Source organism: Lissotriton helveticus, chromosome 9, assembly GCF_964261635.1.
Source record: "Lissotriton helveticus chromosome 9, aLisHel1.1, whole genome shotgun sequence".
In the NCBI taxonomy this organism is placed as follows: domain Eukaryota; kingdom Metazoa; phylum Chordata; class Amphibia; order Caudata; family Salamandridae; genus Lissotriton; species Lissotriton helveticus.
In genome coordinates, this window is record NC_136070.1 from 641744142 (window position 1) to 641766637 (window position 22496).

Consider the following 22496-nt stretch of genomic DNA (forward strand, 5'->3'; position numbering starts at 1 on the left):
GAGATCCTCGAAGGACCCCGATATCTGCATCCATTGGTGACTGAGTTCCTCTTGTAATGGTCTCATCCTCAGACGACAGTTTGGAGTGAGAGGGATGCACGAAGAGATCATCCCTAGGAAAGATTTGAATCTCCGAACAGAAACGTACTCTTTTCTGAGGAGTGTGGTTGCCATCGTTCTGATCTTTTTCTGCCTTTCGTTTGAAATGAAGACCTGGGCGAGCTTGGAATCCAGCGTTGCTCCTAAGAAGGACTTTCTTTGAGATGGAATTAGATCTGATTTCTCGAAGTTCACTGAAAACCCCAGGCTTTGAAACAGGCAAAGGCATTTTTGGACATGGTCGTTTGCTGTGGCGTAGGAATTGGCCTTGATAAGGCAATCGTCCAGATAAGGGTATATTTGAATTCCCTGCAATCGTAGGTGCGCCGCTACGGGTGCTAGCATTTTCGTGAATACCCTCGGGGCTGAACGTAGTCCAAAGGGAAGCACCTTGAATTGGAAATCCCTGCCAGCCACTCTGAACCTTAGGAACTTCCTGTGTCTGGGGAAGATAGGGACGTGGAAGTAGGCATCCTGAAGGTCGAGTGTTGCCAAGTGGTCCCCTTCTGCCAAAAACTGTAGGATCTCCTGGAGTGTTAACATTCTGAACGTCAATTTTTTTGATGAATTTGTTCAGGGCACGCAAATCGAGGATTGGGCGCCATTCCCCTGATTTTTTGCGTATCAAGAAAAAACGAGAGTAAAAACCTGTCCCTCTCTGGTGTCGAGGTACTCTCTCGATTGCCCCTTTTCGAATCATGGAATTGATTTGGATGAAGAGCTCCTTGAGATGTGCTGGGGGCGGCCCTTTTGGAGGAGAATTTGGAGGGGTTTTTACAAATTCTAAAATGTGTCCCTTGGATACCACATCCAGCACCCATTTGTCTGTAGTAATCTTGGACCATTTTGAGTAATGTTGGGATATTCTTCCTCCAATTCGTTTTTGGCGGGGACACTTTGGCGGCAGGAAGTGAACCTCACTTCTTGTTGGTGTTATCTCTTCCGCGATATGTTGCTTTTCCTCGGGGCTGTGTGTAAGAGTTACGTCTTTGGCCATAAGGCTGTTGCTTATATGGCTGGTACCTCTGTGTGTTTTGAGAAGTGGTGTAGTTGCGCTGTTGGTAATATCCTCCTCTATTGGAGAAATTTCCCCTTCCTCTTGCGCCACGAAAGGAAGATTTTCGAAACTGCAGAGTGCCCAAAGATCGTGCAGTTTTAGTATCCTTTTTGATGGCCTGCAAAGCCTCATCCACGTGCGAGCCGAATAGAAACTCGCCATCATAAGCCATATTTAAGACCTTGGACTGTACTTCATGTCTAAAGGATGTAGATTTCAACCATCCTTCTCTCCGAAGGACTGCGGCTCCTGCCAATTGTCTGAAGCCTGTAGCTGCTACATCCACTGCAGCGTCAATGATCTCGGACGACGCACACTCTCCTTCTTGTAAAATTTTGATAGCCTCAGACCGGTCCGGTTCAGGCAGTTTCTTAATATAAGGCGAAATGTCAGACCACATTTGCCTATCGTATCGGCCAAGAATCGCCATAGAATTAGCAACCCTTACTGTGGTTGCTGCAATCGTGGAAACTTTTTTGCCAATGGTATCGAGTCGTCTTCCGTCTCTGTCTGTAGGCGTGGAGATTTGAGATGATGGGTTTTTCGCCCTTTTTTGAGCTGCTTGTGCAATAACTGAGTCTGTCTTGGCCTGTCCAATCAGGCAAGCCGGAGAAGAAGCAGGCGCTCTGTATTTTTTATCCACTCGTGGCAAAACTGGAGGTAAAGAGTTTGGAGTGGCCATGATCTTTAGACCTTCTTTCCAAATAAACTCTATGATCGGTATCGACCAGCTCTGTCTTTGGGACAGATTTTTGAAATCATACAGGAAACAATCATCCTGTTTTGTCTCCATGGTAATGAGAAATCGTTTGGTAGCGTTATCCATAATCCTATGGAAATTTGCAATATCCACCGGTGGTGATTCAGCCTTTGGCTGTTCATCTGGAGCAGGGGAGTCAGCTTGATAATCCTCATACTCCGACGAATCCGAGTCATCCAATTCTCCTTCTTCCTGAGCCTCCTCTTCAGAATTGTCATCCACCGGTTGATTAGATGGTACCGGCATGGATGGGGCATGTACCGATTCTTCCATGTTAGGAGGGACTGAATGCGGAGTTCCTCTAGGCGGGGGGGAAGTGATGTGTGATTCGCCCGATTCCGAGGGCGGAAAACGTTGATAGTAATCATCCAACATGGACATTAAATTTCTAAATAATTCCATGGGCATTTGTGTCCCTGATGGGGGTGCAGGATCCAACCCTGTGTGTTGCGTCACCTGCTCCTCTTCCTCCTGTTCCTTAACATGTATGAGCAAGTCAGATGGACTCGTAGCTGCCGGAAATAAGTCTCCAGCAGAGTCCTCGTCAGAATCCAAGAGCCTGTCTGGCATCGTGAGTGGTGACATACATGCAGACTGTGATGGGCGTTGTAGAATCGCCGCAGTGGTGGCTGGAGAAGGCAACGATATGGGGTTGCTCTTTGCCGACCATACTTGAAGATCTGTGCAAGTTGACAGTTTTGGCGTCATAGGATTCCCTTGGGCCACCGAGAAGTCCTGTGGCATTGACTTTGCTGTGAGGGACGAACTCGCCGTCGACGACTGTGGCTGGAGAGGTCTCGTCGACGATCCATTTTTCGATGTCGACGACGTCGTCGTCGTCGACGGAACACCTTTCGTCGTCGATGGAACATTTTTCTTCGTCGACGGGGCCGTCGACGGGGCCGTCGACGGCGTTATCTTCTTCGTCGACGAGGCCGTCGTCGACGACTTCGTCGACGGGGCCGTCGACGGTGTCTTCTTCGTCGACGGTAGGATCGTCGACGGAGTCTTCCTCGTCGACGATGAGTCCGTCGACGGGTGCTTCGTCGACGGTGAAGCCGTCGACGGCAAGGCTTTCTTCGTCGACGGTAGTGTCGTCGTCGACGGGAAGGGATTTTTCGACGCTGAGGAGGGCTTCGTCGACGGAGGCTCGTCGACGGTAGGTGAAACTTTCTTCGTCGACGAGATGGGACGAATTTGAACATGCACATAAGTAGGTGAGGACACTGAGGACACCACCAAAGAGGGTTTTGGTGAGGAATAGGTCACAGTAGAAGTCACTGTAGTGGCAGTCTGACAGGAAACCGGCAGAGAAGCTGCTGCCTTGGTTGTAGGCCTCTGAGGTGACAATAAAGGGACAGTCTTTTTAATGACAGGCTGTTTGACAGATTTTTGACAGGCTTTCTTCACTTTAGAAGTCGAAGGTTCCTCAGCAGCGAGCGTGTGCTGGGCCTGTTTCGCCACCTTAGCCTTAGGGGTAGTTACTGTACCCTCAGCTATTCTCTTCCTAGATCCCATAGAAGACATAGAGGCCAAACTTCCTACCTCAGAGAGTGGCAAGTCCTTGTCCTTATTCCGTTGTATCCATAGTAGGAGGCGACCCTCTCTGTCCCTGAGGGTTTTTGTTGGAAAAGTGCGACAAATCTTGCACTCCTTAGCCTGATGGTCTGGATACAAGCAGTATATGCAGAGAGAATGAGGGTCTTCCTTGAAGAGCCTTGCCTTGCCACAAGAGTCACAAGCCCTGAAAAGGGACTTAGATGTGGACATGTTGGAAAGAAAGAAACTTTCAAACTTTCAAAGTAGAAGAAAAAACTGAGCAGAGCTCAGAGAGACTCCCTATCACACGACGTGCGGTAAAAAATCTGACAGCCTGGGTCTCTGGGGAGAATACCTAGGTGGGAGCTGTGGCCTGATTGGCTGCAGTTTGGTCTAACATAATGACTTGGATGGTCACTAATGTGGAAGTTTTTTCATTGGTAGCTGAGGCTACTTCACTTCCTGGTTTATGGTAACTGTTATTTGCTATGTACAAATGGCTTATTACTGCTTTTTTATATACCGTGGGACTCCTACTCCGACGACGGGGAATGATTCAGGCATGTGAATCTATGAAAGACACCCCAAATACTGGAGAATTAGAAATACAAATCGAGTATATAATTGAAGCACCGCAGCAATAACAACAATTAACAAATAACTTTTTCCTCTGGACTAGAAACTGCTTTCAACTATTTGGTATACCAACTATAATACTGTTGCATAATATACAACTACTGCAACACTTACAACTAACACTGCAAGGTAAGTCTGGGCTCCACAAAGTTGCATGGTACTCGTCTTTAAAGCGAGTGAACGCCTCGACTGAGGTATGTAAGCACAAAAGAAACCTACAATACAATACAGTATACAGGCAAATACACATCCACCCACGTGGAAGAGTTTCCCACTGTTGACATTATAAACGTGTGGTCCACACACTAAGCTCGCGCTAACCTTCCTGATAGGCCCAAACCCTTCTCCCTAACCCCTAATTGACCATCTGATTTCATGCCACTCACCCCTTGCTCATCTAACTTCAGTAGTGTGTCGGGCACTTTGGGTGAATTGGAGGCCAGGCGCAGGCAGTGCAGGTTTAGCTCGGGGATCACATACTCCAGAAGCTTTTTAGGGGGAAGCCCGCGCGGGCTGCTGTGACGGGCAGCAGCAGGCACAGCATCTTCCAGAATGGAGCCCCTCAAGGTCTTCAGCTGAAAATTTTAAATGTTAAAAAATTATTAGAGGAAAGCATCCACCACACAGGAAGCAACAGATAAAGCCTAACTAATTATCTCGGCACAAACAGAACTTTGAGGGCACAATAACATAAGAAGTTTCCTTTTACACTTGTTAAATATCTACCCCTAAAAAGCATTCAACATTTCATCCATGTTCAGAAGTTGCACGCCAAGCAGAATCTAACCACAACTGTCAAGCACTTGGCCACCAACATACACATTGTTGCATCTGCTATGTCACACCTTGCTTACCATACTGCTACAGAGATTCAATACTTTGCGATGTGTAAACACAAAAATGCAATTTTAAAGGGTAACATCAATCAGACAAGGATTTATCTGGAAGCCAGCGTGAGGATAAGACGAGAGATAAGTTGTAGACCCACATCAAATTGTTCTGAGAAGGACTACATCCTCATCAGTTTCCAGGAATATGGACTCCTTCCTTGACAGACTTGGGGAACTGATCCATAATTAGATGTCCCCTTGAACGTGCTTCTGTTAAGACCCAGGCCTGGTTTTCAGCTAGCTGTCTAAACTTGAGTATCATAGTCTCCTGGCAGGGCAATGTAAGTGCCCTTCGAGAAAGAGAAGTCAGGCATATATTCAAGGTTGGCGTATTAATAAGTGCACTGCAGTCACTCCATCAACCTAGGAGACTGTTCATAGCTGACAGTTTCCAGAGGCCTATGATAGATGCCATTTTGTATCTTCCAGGTCCTTTCCCAGAGGGATGGCTAAAAGGAACATCAGTAAGAGTCATGAAGGTCTGTGTTCCTAAGCAGATCTTCAACTGTTTTTGTCCTGATTAGGCTCTGCACTGGCTCTCTGTGGCGGTGGTTGCCCTTTCTTGGTGTAAAATTGTTTTCCATTTCATTCTAAACAAAATAATTCAGCACCCTTAATGAGACGTGTCTCACCACCATTTTAGGTTGACATCTGCCCAAACAACTGAACTGCAAACAGCAGCATATTCCAAGCAAACTTTCATATTTCAATGAAATTCTAAACATTGCTTAACTGACGGCCTGAGACGAAAGGTCAGCGGATCCTATGTCTATCTGTTTCACCCTGTTCAGACTGGAATCTCTCTTTCATCTTGTGATAAAAAACAGGACATACCTCAGTAGTTCGGAAAATGATGCGGTAGGTGAACTGTGGGCTACAGGCCCCTTCCTTTTCTTCCCGGCGCAGACTGATGGCAACTGGGCCCAACCGTTCGTCTATGCCAAAGAAGTTCTGGTGCTCTAAGAAAGCAAAACATGCTGTGTTGAATGCATTTAAAAGGATAAGAAAATATTGATACACACCAAACCCACTAGCCAGAAAGATTGGAGCAACAGTGGTAAGAGTCCTTTATTGCTTTAGCACTGGGGGTGATACCAAGAGTTTTGCATGGGGTAATGCTGATGCGAGAGCTCAGGTTGGTGGCAAACCTGGGGAAATGAATAGGAGTGCAGGTGCGCATATGTGTGCGTGTTTGTGTCTCAACCTTGTCCCATAGGGGAACACTGGTTTGATGGAGTGCCTCCACTACTAGGAACCAACTACATTCATGTACCATTACATATACGCGACTACATCAAAACTACCACACCTGAGAGTAGCACTGTTATAAAACCACTACTTAAAACACCGCTACATTGAATGAGATAGATACAAGGGTAATGTTGATTCTTATACGTTTACTGCAGAAAGAATGGCGATTTCATCAAAGACAAGGAGGCTAGCATTATGCATTAACTTTTATTCACTCCTTCTGAGCAGCAAATACTTTAACGTTCCAAGAATCAGACCACTGAACTACCACTCAAAATAATAGAATCCTCCAGTCCTATATAATCCTCTTTTCCACCATTTAAAAATAAATCTTTTTAATAACAACAAGAGAAAACATATGCTCACAGTACAATAGATGCAGCAATGAAGACATTTCTTATCAGCCATGGGGCGAATACAGACAATGATGAAGTCGATGGTGCGTGAAACATAGTCAATCAATCACAGCCACAATACATCAGACAGTCACAGAGTATCAATATAAGCCTGGACAAAATCCATAATTCATCCTAAGCCCCCCACCCCCATCTCCCATCTTGATAATTCCCCACAGTAGGCATACAAGCGGCCCACACCTTGTCCCATTTTTAGGTCGAGCCTAGCGGCAGCACGCATATGCTGCTCAAACAGCGAGGCATGTTGTATTAGGGCATGCACTAGCAGCCCCGCCCACTCTCCGCCCATATTTGTCATTGGCTTTGTGTCATTGTCCTTCGTAAATGGTGGCTTCTGATTTGTAAATGGGCTTGTTAGTCCCGCCTTGGTACCGCCTTGTCTCAATTTGTTACGGCCCATAACTACTGGACCTTTTACTAGGCTAGTTACACAGCCTGCTTTATCTAGGGGGTGAGCGCTATTTTTGTTATTGTCACTGATGGGGACAATGGCGGACACTTTTTGGGGGATTTGCATAATGATCGCGGCGCGCCCGCTTTAGGCACTTCGCAATCATTTTAATTTTAGTTTTATTTATCTTTCATGTTGAGCGGGGCGTCCACTTCTGGGACATCGCGCTCTGTTAAATTATTTTTTTTTAAACTTTCATAGTGAGTGCGGTGCCCGCTCCAGGGACACCGGGCTCTGGTTGTTTTTTTGTTTTTTTTTACTTTAAAACTGAGCACAGCGCCACGTCAAGTACACCGCGCTCGGTTTCTTTCTTTATTTTTCAACTTTAACACTCAGCGCGGCACCCGCTTCAAAGACACCGCGCTCAGTGTTAAAGTAAAAAAAAAAAGAAACAGCACGGTGTCCTTGAAGCGGCGCAGAGCTCAATTTTAAAGTTAAACATTTGCAATGCAATAGGTCTCGCATTTACGCGAGTTTAAGCTATTGGCATTGTCATTTACAATGCCAATAGCTTAAACTCGCGTAAATGCGGGACCTTTTGCATTGCAAATGCTTGTTTAGGTTAGCCTCTGCTTTGATAGACCGCTCGTTCAGCTCTCTGACACCAGTACAGATGGGACTTCCAATCCTCCAGTCGAGGAGGAGGGCCCCCCACCCCAGGCACGCACTATATTGTTCTTGGCCACAACTGCTCCAGTTGTCAGCCACATCCTTTCTCTCTACCATTTTCTTCCACTTTTTCTGCTTCTTCCTAAATCTTTCTTCCTTCTCATCTTGACCTCTTCTCACTTCTATTAATTTTCTGAAACCAAAATTATCTGTGTCCAAAAATATTCTTATTTTTTGTACTTCTTTTTAAGGCTAACAATCCATCAATCTACAAAAAATATTTACATTTCTTGGGACAATTCATACATTCCTAAAATCCTTTCCCTTCCCCTCTTCTCCATTTAATATATGGGAAAGGGAGGGTGGGATAATGCTAGCCTCCTTGTCTTTAATAAAATTGTGATTCTATGTGCAGAAAACCTAAAAGAATCTACATTTTATAGCAAGACAGGAGGTTAGCATTATTCATGTTTAAAGTTTTTCAAAGCACAGCTTGGAGCATGTTCTATAGGTCTAAAATAAAACCGCGTAAACATGTCACCATTAGACCAGTCTGCACTTTTAATATCTTTTCTAATCTTTCTCCTGACATAAAAACTTTACTCGCCATTGCCCCTCTGACAGAATGGCCAATACTCACCGCTTTTGCCCACTATAATAGACTACTGACCGATTTGTCTTTGTTGGTTTATGTGATATGTGTTTGTATATTTTTTCAAGTTTTTTTGTAACTGTGTATACCTTGATCAAATATAATATTAATTTTTATACTGAAATTATCTATCCAAAGAGCCTACATAGGACACTAAAAATACTCAGACAACTATTGTTATAAAATAAAAATAAAATATTCTTAAAAAACAAAAAATATACATCTCTTTGTGATCATAGATATATAAGAATGTGTGAATGTCGTAGCTATACACACGAGTATGTGCATGAGAGGTCTTGGCATTTTTTCAAATATTGTTTGCTATAATTCCTTTTTCAAAACTGCTTTTGCCCTACCTATAGCAAATCTATTTTCGCGTAGGGGTCCCCTGCTTTTCAAAATATAGAATGGCCAATAAAGAAAGACACATTTATTCCTGCTTCGTTTGTTATAGACTAGGTAAAATCTGAGATTCCTTTAAATGGTTTTGCATAAGAAATCAACAACTGATTCACCACAGCACACCTTTTTTTCATAATTCTTGCCTCATATTTTCTCATACATCTCACCACACACAATTTTGTATAATGATCAAATCTTGGGTAAAAATAGAACCAGACATAGTCTTAGTCCTCCTCCAAATCTCAAATGGAACCCCATTTGGTTGATAACATCTATTACTTACTTACAGTGCCCTAACAGCTGACACCCTTTTGCAAGAAATCAAACACAACAAAGTAGCTAATTTCCATGTTAACTCTCTTCCACCCAACAATGTATCACTGGTCCATCTTTCAAACAACTTTAAAATCAAATCCACATCCCAAAGTGACTCATATCTAGGCCTTGGTGATCTCTTTAAACAAATTCCCTTGATTACTCTACAACTCAATGGACTCCTACCAATCAACATCCCCTGAATCAAAGAATGTCCAGTGGCTTACCTTTAACAATGTACTGTTCTGTATGCCAGACCTTTCTTAAATAAATCTGCCCAAAAATTTGCAACCTCTACCTCATCAGCCTCCACAGGATTCAAGTCCCTTGTCATTCACCAACGTAGCCATACTCCCCATGCACTTCTAAATCTCTTTCCAGTACCTGGAGCCCATGATTAATTGAGCGACTCTGAAGCTGTTCTTTATAGATTTGGAATCTTCTTGCTCTCCTCTAATCTTCCAAACTAGAAGGTTGAGCAAACCAGAATCTACTAAAGGATGTTCTCAGGGCCGGCTTTAGGGAAGTGCGACTGGTGCGGCCGCCCTGCCGCTGACCTGTATCGGGGTGTGAGGTGGCCTCAGGGGGGGCGCTGTGCTTGGAAATATGAGAGATGAGGGGCACCTCTGCAGATTGTGGTGAGAGACTAGGAGGAGGCGGTCATGGGACGTGGGGGCACTAAAAGTGATTGTCGCATCGGGCGCCACCAGAGCTAAAGCCGGCCCTGGATGTTCTACCACCTACACTCTTCCTAACTGACCCTTGCATGACCTGATCAGATAAAGAATGTCCATCACCACCTGAATAACCTTTGCAAACCAAGTTTGGTTTCTACAAAACAGAGTAACCAATACTATTTGACACTTCTGTCTCCTCTGCTGAATTAACACCCTCTGAATCATTGAAAAAGGTGGAAATGCATAAACTTTCATCTCTCTCCAATCCTGTATGAAAACATCTACCACTAAGGGACCCTGGATCTTGTCTCCAACTGGTGTAATGTTTCAACTGGAAACTCAACAGGGGTGCAAAAGATCCACCCCAAATGGTCCCATACATTCCTACATCTTCTGGAAATACTCCTCCTTCACTTTCCAATCGCTGAAAGCCATCAAATGTATTGAATTCCAATATGCCCCTATATTGTCTCCCCCAGGTAAATTCTCAGCTTTCAAACCAATCTTGTGTTCCAAGCACAACTACCACATTTCCATAGCTTACAATTTCCTTGATATGCTTTCTCCCAATTTGTTTATATATGCCACTGCTGTTACATTGTCCATTTTCAACAAAACCAAACTTCCTTGAAGCTGAGTTTTGAAACTGCAAAGGGCAAACAACCCTGCTCTCCTCTCCAGTCAATTTATATGCTCTTTCCTCTTCAACCCATCCAAAACTCCTCCTGTCTCCTGTCCTAAACACATTGCACCCCCATTCTGTTTGTCTCGCATCTGTTTACAGAACATAATCTGGTTTTAATCCAGATATTGCCCGACTGTTCCTGGCCTCCAAATTTTCTATCCGCCATTTTAACTCCTCGCTTCTACAGCCATAGCTAGACCCTTCGAAAGACCTGATGTCTTCAGACGTTGTAAGACCCTGTAATGTAAAGGACCTGGAAACAGCCTAATTTGATGAGGATAACAGACTGGTCACACACGCCAACTATCTCGCTTTCACCTCTTCCTTTTTTAACAAATTACTCACGTCTTGTCTGATCTTCCTGACCTTTTTTGGCAACACCAACTGAGCCTTTACAGTGTCTACTACAAAACCCAGAAACTCCATGTTCAGAGATGCGCTGATACGAACTATTCCAAATTGACCATGAAACATAGTAATTCCAACAAATCCTTCAACATTAATTGACTCTTCAACTCTTCCAAACTCTGATTCATTATCAGAATACTGTCCAGGAAAACAATCACTCTTATACCCCTTTAAAAAAAGAATCCCACTATTGGTCTTAAAACCTTCATAAAAAACCAAGGAGATGCCGAACGGAGGGCATCGAAATTGGTACAATTGACCATTTTATCTGAATTGCGAATAGCATTGACTCTCTAAGGCTCATGGAATCGTGAAATAAACGTCTTTGAGATTAACTTTCACCATCCAATCATCCAATCCAATTACTGTAACATGTAGCTCAAAATGTGAATACCTTTCATTTTGAAATGTCTGTAGGTCACAAAATAATTTAAGTTTCTCAAATGTATTACTGGTCTCCAACACTTGTCCTTCCTTTCCACAGGAAACAGAGTAAATACATAACTGACCTGGTCTTCCTCCACCTTCACTATTGCATTTTTTGCTAACATCCGTGCCACCTCCTAATAATATTCAAACCCTTTTGAAAACATAACTCCTTTGGTCCCTTTGTGTGGAGAGGCTCAGAATGGAATTCTGTTTGATAATCCTCTACTGTTACTAACTCCCAGGGGTGTTTTATAATTTTCCTCCATTGCTCCAGGTAAAATCTCAATCTTTCTCTCAATTTTCCTTGGATAAACCAGAAATGGTCTTCATGGTCACCTTACCCTGCATTGTCACTTTGTTCCCGACCTCTAGATGGTCTAACTCTGCTCCCTCTCCCTCACTGGGGAAAGAAACTGGACACACCCTGGTTTCATCTATAAGTTCCAACATTTTGGTATCCTCTGAACAAGGGCGTATGTATAAGGTCAACAGCTGAGAGGTTGTCCTCTCCGCCCAGCTCTTCCATAAAAACTATTCCCTGCTGTTGGACTTGGTCCTTTTTGCAGGATCATCCCTAAACTTTTTGCATTTCTCCTAGCCTTTTTTCTGACATGGTGTTGGTGGTTTTAGGACTCCGAGCACTTTACCACTTCTGTCCAGTGTAAAGTGTGTGCGCTCTATGTGTTACAAATAGTTAGATTGGTCTACACCTGTTTGGCCTATTTAATTTACCGATCAGTCCCTTGTAAAGTAGTATCCCCTATACCCAGGGCTGGTAAATTAAATGCTACTGGTGGGCTTGCAGCGCTATTTGCGCCACCCACCAAAGTAGCCTTTCAAACATATCCCAGGTCTCTGCCATTGCAGGGCCTGTGCGCGCAATGTGACTGCCGCTGTGACAAGGCACCTAAAGTATGTGCCTTGACCCCCCCCGTTTTACTACCTGTCAGTCACCCCTAAGGTAGGCCCTAGCTAGCCCTATGGGCAGGGTGCATTGTAGGTAAAAGATAGGACATGTACCTTAAGTGTGTGACGTGTCCTGGTAGTGACAAACAGTCATTTTGGTTTCTCACTACTGTGGGCCTGCCCTCCATAGCAATGCATCGGGGATTCACTGATAAGTGTTTCAGTGGTAATCCCTGATATGAGAGGTTCAGCATGGTCAAGTTTGGTACATTTGGAATAGGGATAATAAATGCTACGCAATGGTGTGCGCAGATTTATAATAACTATTTTAGAAATGCCACTTTTAGAAGTTGGCATTTCTGTGTGCTATGTGTCTGCCTGCCTGATGTGAATTGCATGTCTGGCTTTTGAGTGACAGGGGCTGGTGAGGTGTGTGGTTCCAGGAGGGGCAGGGTGAGTCAGCGCTAGGCTGAATGGGACATCTACATTTTGAGTAGTGGGAGGGGAAGTCCCTGGTTCCTGAATAGGATGGTGCCTGCCATAGTGAATGCTGGCTCTGCCCCCCTGTGGTGTGTCTGATGACCAGCCCCCACCTCACAATAGGGAAGAGGAGCCTGGTAAACAGAGTGCTCCAGAACCGGTTCTAACTGGTTTCCCCAAGGCCTGAGCCAGGGCAGATAAAGGAAAATTAAGTATAAATGTAGGGGCTGTGACCTCATGAAATGGAGTTTTTGCATACTTGGGCTGGGGAGACACTCTGTCAGGAAGAACCGCCGTGGGACCCAGCTGCAGCTGCTTGGGGGTCCCTGCGTGCTGGCCTGCCTGGCTGTACTCTGCTGTGGTCTCCCCAGGCCCCAAGGACTTTTTCTGCCTGCTGCAGCCTTAGCGCCTCGAGAACGCTATATTATAATTGCCACAAAAGAAGAAGAGTGCGTGGGCTCTGCAGCACGGAATTGCAGCTTGCTTCAAGGGGATTCCCCCACCTGGGTGCTGAGAGAAGCGGGAGCCCACCCTGCATCTTGCCGCTTGTGTGCTCATTTGGAGAATGGGTGCCCACCCCACTTATTGGCGTCGATTTTCCTTATTAGTAGGCAGCGGGTGCCCACCTCGCGCATTTGTGCCAATTTTTATTCTTATTAGGGTGCCCACCCCGCCGCACTTTGAACTTCGCCAAAGGATCATCGCTGCCGAGCCTGGCAAAAGCAGGAAGCAAGGCATGCTGCCTGACAGTGGGTGGGGCCGAAAGACGGAAACCTAGGCCAGCTGGAGTCAGGAAGTGCGGGCGGAAAGCCTACCCCGCCTCCACAAGCTGAGAAACAAGGTCCCGGGTGCCAGGAGGGGGCCCGGGTGAAGTGAGGCGAAGAGATTCTTGCCTGCAGCCGTGGAGAGGAAGCCAAGAGTCCAGAAGGAGGGCGGGAGCCTACCCCGCATCAGTCGATGAGGAAGTTACGGCGAGTGATTCGCGGGGCTTCCATGTGGAAGGGAGAGCCCCGTGGGCAGCAGCGGAGTGAGTGTCTGCGGTGCAGGGGGGGCCCGAGGCACATTTCGGGTCCTGCCCCTGCTGCACTCAAGGGACCTGGTGCGCCTGATAGAAAGTGGGGCTACCGTGAGCTAAGTGGAGCCCCACGTGGCCATCCCAAGAGTGCCGGTGCCCAGGAATTGGCCAAGGGACCACCTGCAGAGTCTCCAGGGAGCCCAGTGAGTAGGGCTCAGTGCTAACTTGGTGGGGGGTGTGTCGGGGCACATTGTCGGTGCCCGCCCCCTGTGGTCGTACTGAGGGCCCCATAGTGCCCGTGCTGGTTCTACAGCTGCCCTGCCTAACAGTGGACAGCTGCCACGTGGGGCCATAGTTGGTTTGGTGTCCCAGTGGGTCTCAATAGCACCGGGAGTGCCTGACTTTATTTGCGCATTTCATTCAAAGCTGCCCGGCGAGAGCGCTGAGCAGCTGCAACGTTTGGGGCATAGTTTATTTTTAGAGTCCCAGAGCGGGACTCCAACGTGCACAGTGCTTTGTGCCAATTGCTTTTGCTGCTGAGGCAGCCCGAGGGCCTGCGAGAGGTCCTCTGATTACGCCCTGATCTTTCTGGACAAACGGGCATTTGAGCCCCATAGGAAGTTCAGTTGGCCAGGGGGTCAGTTGAGTACTGGTAGGGTGCAAGGTACTAATGTGAGGCCCAATGTTTTATACTGGTGATGCTTATTACCTCATGTGATTTATGTTTATGAGATTGGCGCATAATGTCGTTTTATGCCTAATGTGATTCATGCGCATGGTGATTTATGCATCCTCTGTTTTACATTGCAGGATCTAATGCTAATTTCCTAACTTTACCAGTAGTTACTGGTTGTGTTCGACATTTACTACATGTTCTACATCTACTAGTTCACTTTGTGATGGTTCTGACAGTGGCCCAATTGGCCCTGTCATGTATACATAATCCCCTGTAAATATTTCCTAGTGAAGGTTGGCACAGTGTATATTGTGTGATTACTACTTTAATGTGTTTATGGTAATACAAAGGCTATTTTTATATATCCTTGTGTGGAGTTCCTTTTGTGGTGGCCCTAGTGTGCTACTGCTGGGTGTGTGTTGCGCAAACGCTTTACACATTGCCTCTGAGATAAGCCTGACTGCTTGTGCCAAGCTACCAAGGGGGTGAGCAGGGGTTATCTTCGGTGTGTAACTCCCTTGCCCGACTAGAGTGGTGTTTTCTGCCTGGCTTTGGCGCACACCTTAGCTAACCAGAAATCCCATTTCTAATACCTGCACACACTTGTTGCATATAAAACTGCACATATTTTTTACCAACTATTCCTTCTCCAAACAGTAAACCTCTGACTTCCCCACTAGACTCTTTTTTTACCAGATCTCCTAATATGCAAAAGAACTGCTTTGCGTCTGTCAGCTTATAGACCAGCATTGGCATTTCCTAATAAACATATTGCACTCTGACACCAACCTCTTAGCAGGCGAATGTCCAAATCAATCCCTTTCAAACAAGCCTCCTCAACTAAATCAAAAATTCTAGCTAAAGGCCCCAGCACAACCATAAGCATATCTTGGGGCTGTTTTAATGACCTTTCTAACCCTTTCCTTGGGTCTCTGCCCATTTTAAATAGGTATATAATTATTTTGGATAAAAATTTGGCGTCAAAGTCATCCTTTTATCTATTACAGGGTGAGAGCATTCAACATTCATGTTTCTTTCTTCTCTTTCCAGTGGCCTTTTAACCAGTGTTTAATATAATCTGCTACAAGTTTTAATGGCCCCGTTTCTTTACCCCTTGGGTTTCTTATTTCCTTAGGATCAAACACTTTTTCACCTAATGGATCCTGAATTGACCTTTTCTATTTACTCTTAAAGTTTACACCACCCCCAAACTCATCATCTAAGCAATCCTCATAATTCAGATCCAAAATATGTTCATCCAAATCTGTTACATCATCTATCTGCTCCAAAACATTGAGATTATTAACTTAGTAAAAATTAATTAAAATGCTTATTTTACGTGCCGCCTTGGACACCTAATCTAGTTCAGATGATTTGGACTCCCTTCTTTTCTGTTGCATTATCCCAATCCGTTCTCTTTTTGTTTCACTTGCTGTCTGGACCTCTCTATTTACTCAATCTCCCCTTCAGAAATTGAAAAATACTCTTTCCCATCCATATTTACTACATTTCTTTTATTTCTGATCACTTCCCTAACTGTTTATTGAACTGCCTCCTCCAATTACTGTGATAAAATTCTCCTTATGATATTTTCCTGGTTTGTTTCACCAGACTCCTGCTCTGCCACTGTCATCAATCTTTTTGCCAAACTTACTACTTTTTAAAATAGTATTTCCTCAGTACTCCAATACAATTAATGTATTTCCTGTTGAATTCCTGAACTCTCCTTACTGTTTTCAACTGCCTAGACCTAGATTCCTGCAATGATTACAGTCAAAATGAGCATTGCTAGGATGCCTGCCTTGTACACCAAAAGCTCTTAAACACAAGCCTATTGTTTAAAAAATAAGATCTATTTTCAAAAAAAGACACGTAGTGATGAAAACATCTGGCGCGTAAGTATGCCCTTTTCCAATATGGCAGCTAAGTGCTTCTTCTTCCCAACTGAAGCGAAACCGCCCTCACCTCATTCAAAGGATGTACCGTTTCCCCGCGAGGCAGATCACGGTATACAAACTTACCATCAGTTAAATATCAATCTGTACTTACTTACCATAAATCACGACCTATACTCTTTTAAAGATTACTTAATACATTGTGAAATATACCTCTGCATTCTAATGAAAGCAAATTATTTTTAATATATTGGAAATTAAGTGCAAATAAAACATTCTTTCCTGTATGTATTTATCATTTAGCCAAAAAGTCATTCTACCCAAAAAATGGGTATTTCACACACACCAATTCCTTTCAAACATTCAATATATTAAGAAACAAATATCTGTTCATTTATTTCTATGATACTTATCTGCTCAGAATCAGAAAACAAAAAAGGAAGAAAACATTGGACAAGAGGATTATATAGGACTGGTGGATTCTATTTCTTTGTGTGGTGGTTCAGTGTTCTGCCCAGGAGTGAATACAAGGTAATGCATAATGTTAGCCTCCCATCTTGCCATACAATTGTACGGATAATGATTAAAATAAGGGATGAGGTTTAGGATTAGAAGTAGTGCTGGCTTTAGGGTTTAGTTCCGGTGTGAGGTTAGAGGATAGGCTTAGCCTTATGATTAAGTTAAGGGATTTGGATTACGTCAGGGACGTGTAGGTTTAGCCTGAAGTTAAAATTTATTGTTGGGCTTAGAGTAAGAGTTAGTATTAGGTTTATTGTTAGGGCTAGGACCAGGTACAATGAAAGCTTATTGTTAGGCTTAGGATTCCTTTTTGTGTTAGGGTAATTAAAGCCAACACACGTTTGGTGGTTGATCACATACTGCTTCCTCTGAGTTTGTTTCAATATTAATATCTCTACAGATGTAAATGGTGACCAATAACTCACTGAGAGATCTAGCTGATAAATACTTGAAACACAAGCTGACTTATTGTGCATTTTCTGTGCTGAAAGTGTTGCTCATGCCCTCACTCAACTGTTTATCTGGAGGAAACAGCACGGCCTCCAGTGAATTGCTTTAAAAATTAGATGTTTTTATCAAAAAATGGGCACATTGGATCTTGCCTATTAAAATCATAAACCATGTTGTATATCTTAAGGTAAAAAATTACAATGAAGATAGATAAGGCACATTTTAGGAATATTTTTATTATGAAGAGGAAAGGTGGTCTAGGGTCAGAGCTTTACATGAGCCGGGTCCCTACAAACATCAAATCAGGCAGTAATTAAAAACAGACATTGAAACAGGTACCTAAAGGAGCCCTATATTCACGTCTTTAACTTTACTGCCAAACAGCACAAATCAATTTCTGAACAATTCATGTAGAAGATGTTACGGTAAACCGTATCAGCGATTTAGTTCCCTTTTATAATTAACAGTTCACTTCGTTGTTCACCAAAATACTGGTCGGTGGAAATTTAGTTTACTTTATTTTACTTATGAACAAGCCCCGCTCTTAACTATCCACGCACACTGTGGCGACCCCCCACTTTTTGCATCCTACTTGAAGCCTTGTCTGTGGTCTACGTTGTGGACTTTGAACCTGGCTTCATCATTTGACCAAAATATTATGTGCTTCTAGACAAATCACTGTATCTTACTGTGCCTCAAACCCTGAATGTCTAATGAAATGTAAATGTGTTTAGTGGTGCAATATGTGAACACGTATGACATAGAAACTAATTACACAGTGTGATTTGTAATATGATCTCTATTTTATACCCACCAAATCACATTTTGGTTTCTGAAAGCTGGTTTCAACTGGACTCCACAAACATAATGTTGCTGTATGTACAGTATCCGATATTTAGCACTTCAAAATCCTATTGTAAGTTGGACAATTCTTTTGCATTACACTAACCAAACTTAGACCAAACATGTCATATAAACAAAAGATGAAATATTAGTCAATCATATCTTAATTCACAACAGCAACCATCAAACAGATTAAATAAGTAATCTCTCATATGTTATAAAAATTCATAACAGAAAAGCATTACAATACAACCAGCGCTCCAACTACAGGACAAGGGACAGATTAGAAAGCAATAAAAAAAAATAATAGAAGACAACCTATTTAATTTTTACATTTCAAAAAGAGAACAAAAATAACAAAGAACTTATGACTTATTTATATAATATTAAACCCAAATTAGGTCAACATTTTTAAAAGTATATCAGAGAGAGTATTTGTATTCTGTCTCGTAGTAAAGTATATCTGTTCCCACCAAGCAAAAGATAGACCAACCGAGGATTACCAATTCGAAGTAACTGATTCACCCCCACACCGATAAATACATTAAATAAAGTGCAATCATTTTATGAGAAACAGAATGATAAAATGCAATTGTTTTTCACTGGTATTAAAACACAAATGTTCCCAACAAATTTATTTTCAATACCCAGCTGCATATTTACATAAAAATGTGCAATAAGCATTTTGAAATAAGGAACCCTTAAATGGATCACATTTCTAACAAATTGGAAATCTTAATAATTTAGCTTCAAAGATTTTCTTTGGATTGAAACATGTATTATGTAAAATAAAGACGGTATATCGAGAAATATAAAACTTTGCTCTGCTGGTATCCCAGTTATCGTACTCAAAAATAGTATTATTTAGCATAGACTTCTTAGAATGTAAACGTAACTTATCATATGCGTTTTGATCTATGTGCTATGGTTAAACTTTAGTGGCAACACTTATGACTGGTGTGCCAAATAATCAGCTTATTGTTAATAGCTTAACAATTACCTCATCTTAATAACCCTGGAGAAATGCAAACGTTGCACACTGTAGATAAAAGAAATGAGCACAATTCTGCGACGCAAAGTCACAACTGTTCATTTACTGATTAAAGGCCAGGACATCAGAAATTAAAAAACTATCTCAAACGTGCTATTCTTTGCAATAAGTTATCATACAGGATATTGTACATCAAGAGTTAGTCAATAAAGTAACATTGCACGAATTTTGGATTTTCAGAAGAACATACAATATTAAAAGAGTTTGTTTTGTGACTAATAATATTGGGTTCTAGTCAATGTATTACTAATGGATATCCATTCTTTCTGGCAGAGTAGATATGTACACCAAAACATTTTTAAGATCTATACATTGTTAGAAAATAATAAATTTCTCTTTCTCACAACTAAGGCCCTTGTTGAATTGAGAAAGAAATTTTAGTTTATTTAAAAACTGGTAAGATCAATATATCCTTTGGCTTCTTTATGTTTACATAAGATGGTGCTTGTTCTTGTCTATTTCCAGATAAAACTAGAAACTAGACTATCAAACGTCTGAAAACAGGAAATGACCAAAGAAGCACAAAGAGCACATATAATGTCCTGTTGAACTTTGGACATTTTAAATAATCAGTTCACTCCCTTCATGAATGTTTGTTAGGGCAAGAGCTTCCATATTAAAAGAAGATGCTTGCTAAGTCTTCTAGACATTTTGGATTGAAAGAAGACGCACAGACTGAGAAACGTCACATTAATTAGGGGGCTGGTGACATGAGATCGATTGATTACAACAATACCAATTCTGCCGTCTATATCATCGAACTATAAACGAAAGCTGGGAAAGGTATCTCTTAGAGCTTTTCCCTCCATGGTCATTCATTGATTATCGCTACGTCTCTCTCCAAGGACAGAGAAATCAATTTTACAAGTGCAGTAGTGCCACCTCATAGTATAAGCAGAGACCCCATACAGACCACACTGAGGAAGTTGCTGCCTCAACTGAAAAGTGGTTGTGGTCAATTGTGGGAACAAGCCAACTTAGCCCATTAAAACCACTGTGCTCCTAGACACTGGACAAATGCCTGAGAACCCAGAGTTTACTTTCTTGGATGTGAATGTGAAGATGCACTAGCTCTGATTGGAAGTGGGGAGCTGCCACAGACTGGCAATATAAGATGACACCTTACTCCATTTTGTTCAAGAATTTCTCCTCAACAAAGTCTGCATTGCCTTGCTAATGTCTTTCTTGATATTTTGAAACAGCTCCTTTTGAAGGCTAGGACTAGGCCTGAATCCAAGTCATTCCCTTGCATGCAGCCCTACTTGCTCTGCTGCTGGGCCTGCCAAAACCATCTGAATCAGCATCCCCAGCACTATTACCTCAGTGTGCCAAGAAGCCCATCCAAGAACACATCACCAGAGAAGCAGTGTGAAAAAAGTTCTTCAAGTGCAGGGAGCAGTACTGAAGCAATGACTCTGCCTGGGAAGCACACTTCCCATACACCAATGTTTGCTACTCTACTTTGATGGGTTGCCCCATTTTGCGCCCCCACTTGTCTTTGCATTGTGTGGCTTGGACCATCTTTTTAGGACAGGCACCAGTGGAAGTTTCCCTGAACTACACTGGTGCATCCTATGACCCTATTTGGCTGGAAGGGGTTCAAAATCTAATTGGTCTGAGCACTAACTGGACCTAAAGGTCACAGACAAGGTCCAAAAGATCACATGTGGGCCCCTTTTTCCTGTGGCGAGTTACTCCCAAGGACCAGAGCCCATCCTGATACCACACCAGCTTGAGAGAGGCCCACCAAGTGTTCAGTTGGTGGGCACGCCTGCAGGCTGTATCTTTCCCTAGCAGTCAGGTATGTCTGTGGAGCACGTCCTCCAGTGAGTAGGGGCGTGCTTGTGAAGACTTACCGCAGGTGCACAGATCTCCCTGCGACTCTCCTTCTCTCCCTCTGCAGCTCTTGGTTAGTGCTGTGCTCGCCCTGGTATGTGGGGGAGGGGAGATTGCGGGCCTCATGCTCAACCCAGCACAGGAAAGGGATTGGAGCAAGAAATGACGGTGCCATGGGTGGAACTTCATAGTCATCAACCAAATCCATCATGGCCACTGTCCCAGAGTTTTAATGGAAGTTTCCCAACACAAAATGAAGCCTCTACTTCCTGTGGGGTCGAGATTCCTTCCAGTTCAAGACACAGAACTTACACCAGCCGAAACGTCATCCAGTGTGCTACAGCACTCTCATGTATTAGTCCAGATATTTGTTTGTAGCTTCTTTCTATTCCTGCCTTCTACTTGTATTTAGTACAATCCTTGTAGACAAGTTTCTTTGAGGGTGTTTCTGTCACTGGCTTTTTCTCTCCTTGGAGGTTTCCTTAGAGGGCACATTCCAGCGTTGTGTTTCCTTCACTGACTAGAAAAGTGGCTTCTGGAGGATCTAGCCCTACCTTCATATTGGGGACGTTCAAAACCAAAGGCCTTTCCGAGCATCCAGCCCCTGAAATCAGTACCATTAACCTGGTGCTGATACCTCAATCATGCCTTGAAATATCATATGTCTTGGAGAGTCTCTCCCTTAAAATTAGGAGACAGACCATGCCTCCCAAAGTTCCTGGGATCCTGCAGTGAAATTTCTTCCCCAAGAGATATCTGCCTTTAGAATCACCGTCTACATTAGACAAATCTATTTTTCATCATTTTATCTACATTTTTAGAGTGTGGCAATTTGAAGAAGTTCTCAAAGTTCAATTTGTTTTTTTCAAAGAAATGAGACTCGCTGGCTGCATCTTTATTGTGATTTCATGAATGTGTTACTTTATGTCTCCTTTCATCCTTCGCGCTAGGCCCAGTGCTCAGGGTCAAGGAGGCTTTGATGACGCAGCTTGACTCATGTCTTAGGCAGATAGTCCATTCCATTACTGAGCCAATAACCACGATCCTGGCCAGTAGGGGACACCTGCAGTCTTACTTTTGTTAGCAGTAGGTGCTCTCTGCACCATCAGTGACCTTGCAAAAGTCATGAGAAGTGCCATGACGTTTTCAATGTGTATACTTCTTGGAACTACAGATTATCTGATATAAGCTTACAAAGTCTTGCAGACTAGCATGGACTATATGACAAACACAATACTGAAGTCATGAACAACAGGCAGTCATCACCATTACCAGGCTCAAATCAAGCAGTTTCCATCCTGTCGAAGAGATGAACATATGCTTCAACCAGAGCCACAGTAAACACTCAGTGGACCTATCGCAGAAGCAGTACACTGGTCCGTTAACAGATTCGAGACTTAAAAAGTAGCCTATTTGCCTATGTACTGTTCGAGGGTGGGGGGTTTTCTTTCACTCTGCTTGGAAAGGGATGTTGTGCTTACAGAGCGGATGAGATGCAGATGCATTTAAAGAAGGGCTGTGCTTGTCATGCACAATAGGAACCCAGACA

General features: G+C 43.3%; 1 protein-coding gene across 2 annotated transcripts in view; it reads right to left on the reverse strand.

Annotated features, from left to right (window-relative positions):
• The window catches only part of SIPA1 (signal-induced proliferation-associated 1), a 246686-nt gene that overhangs the window by 116423 nt on the left and 107767 nt on the right, over positions 1-22496 (reverse strand). For both annotated transcript variants that reach the window (XM_078660715.1, XM_078660714.1), the window contains exons 3-4: positions 5816-5940; positions 4478-4666 (exon numbers count right to left, since the gene is read on the reverse strand). In XM_078660715.1, the coding sequence (XP_078516841.1) occupies positions 4478-4666; positions 5816-5940 (314 nt within the window). The remainder of the gene's footprint in view (positions 1-4477; positions 4667-5815; positions 5941-22496) is intronic.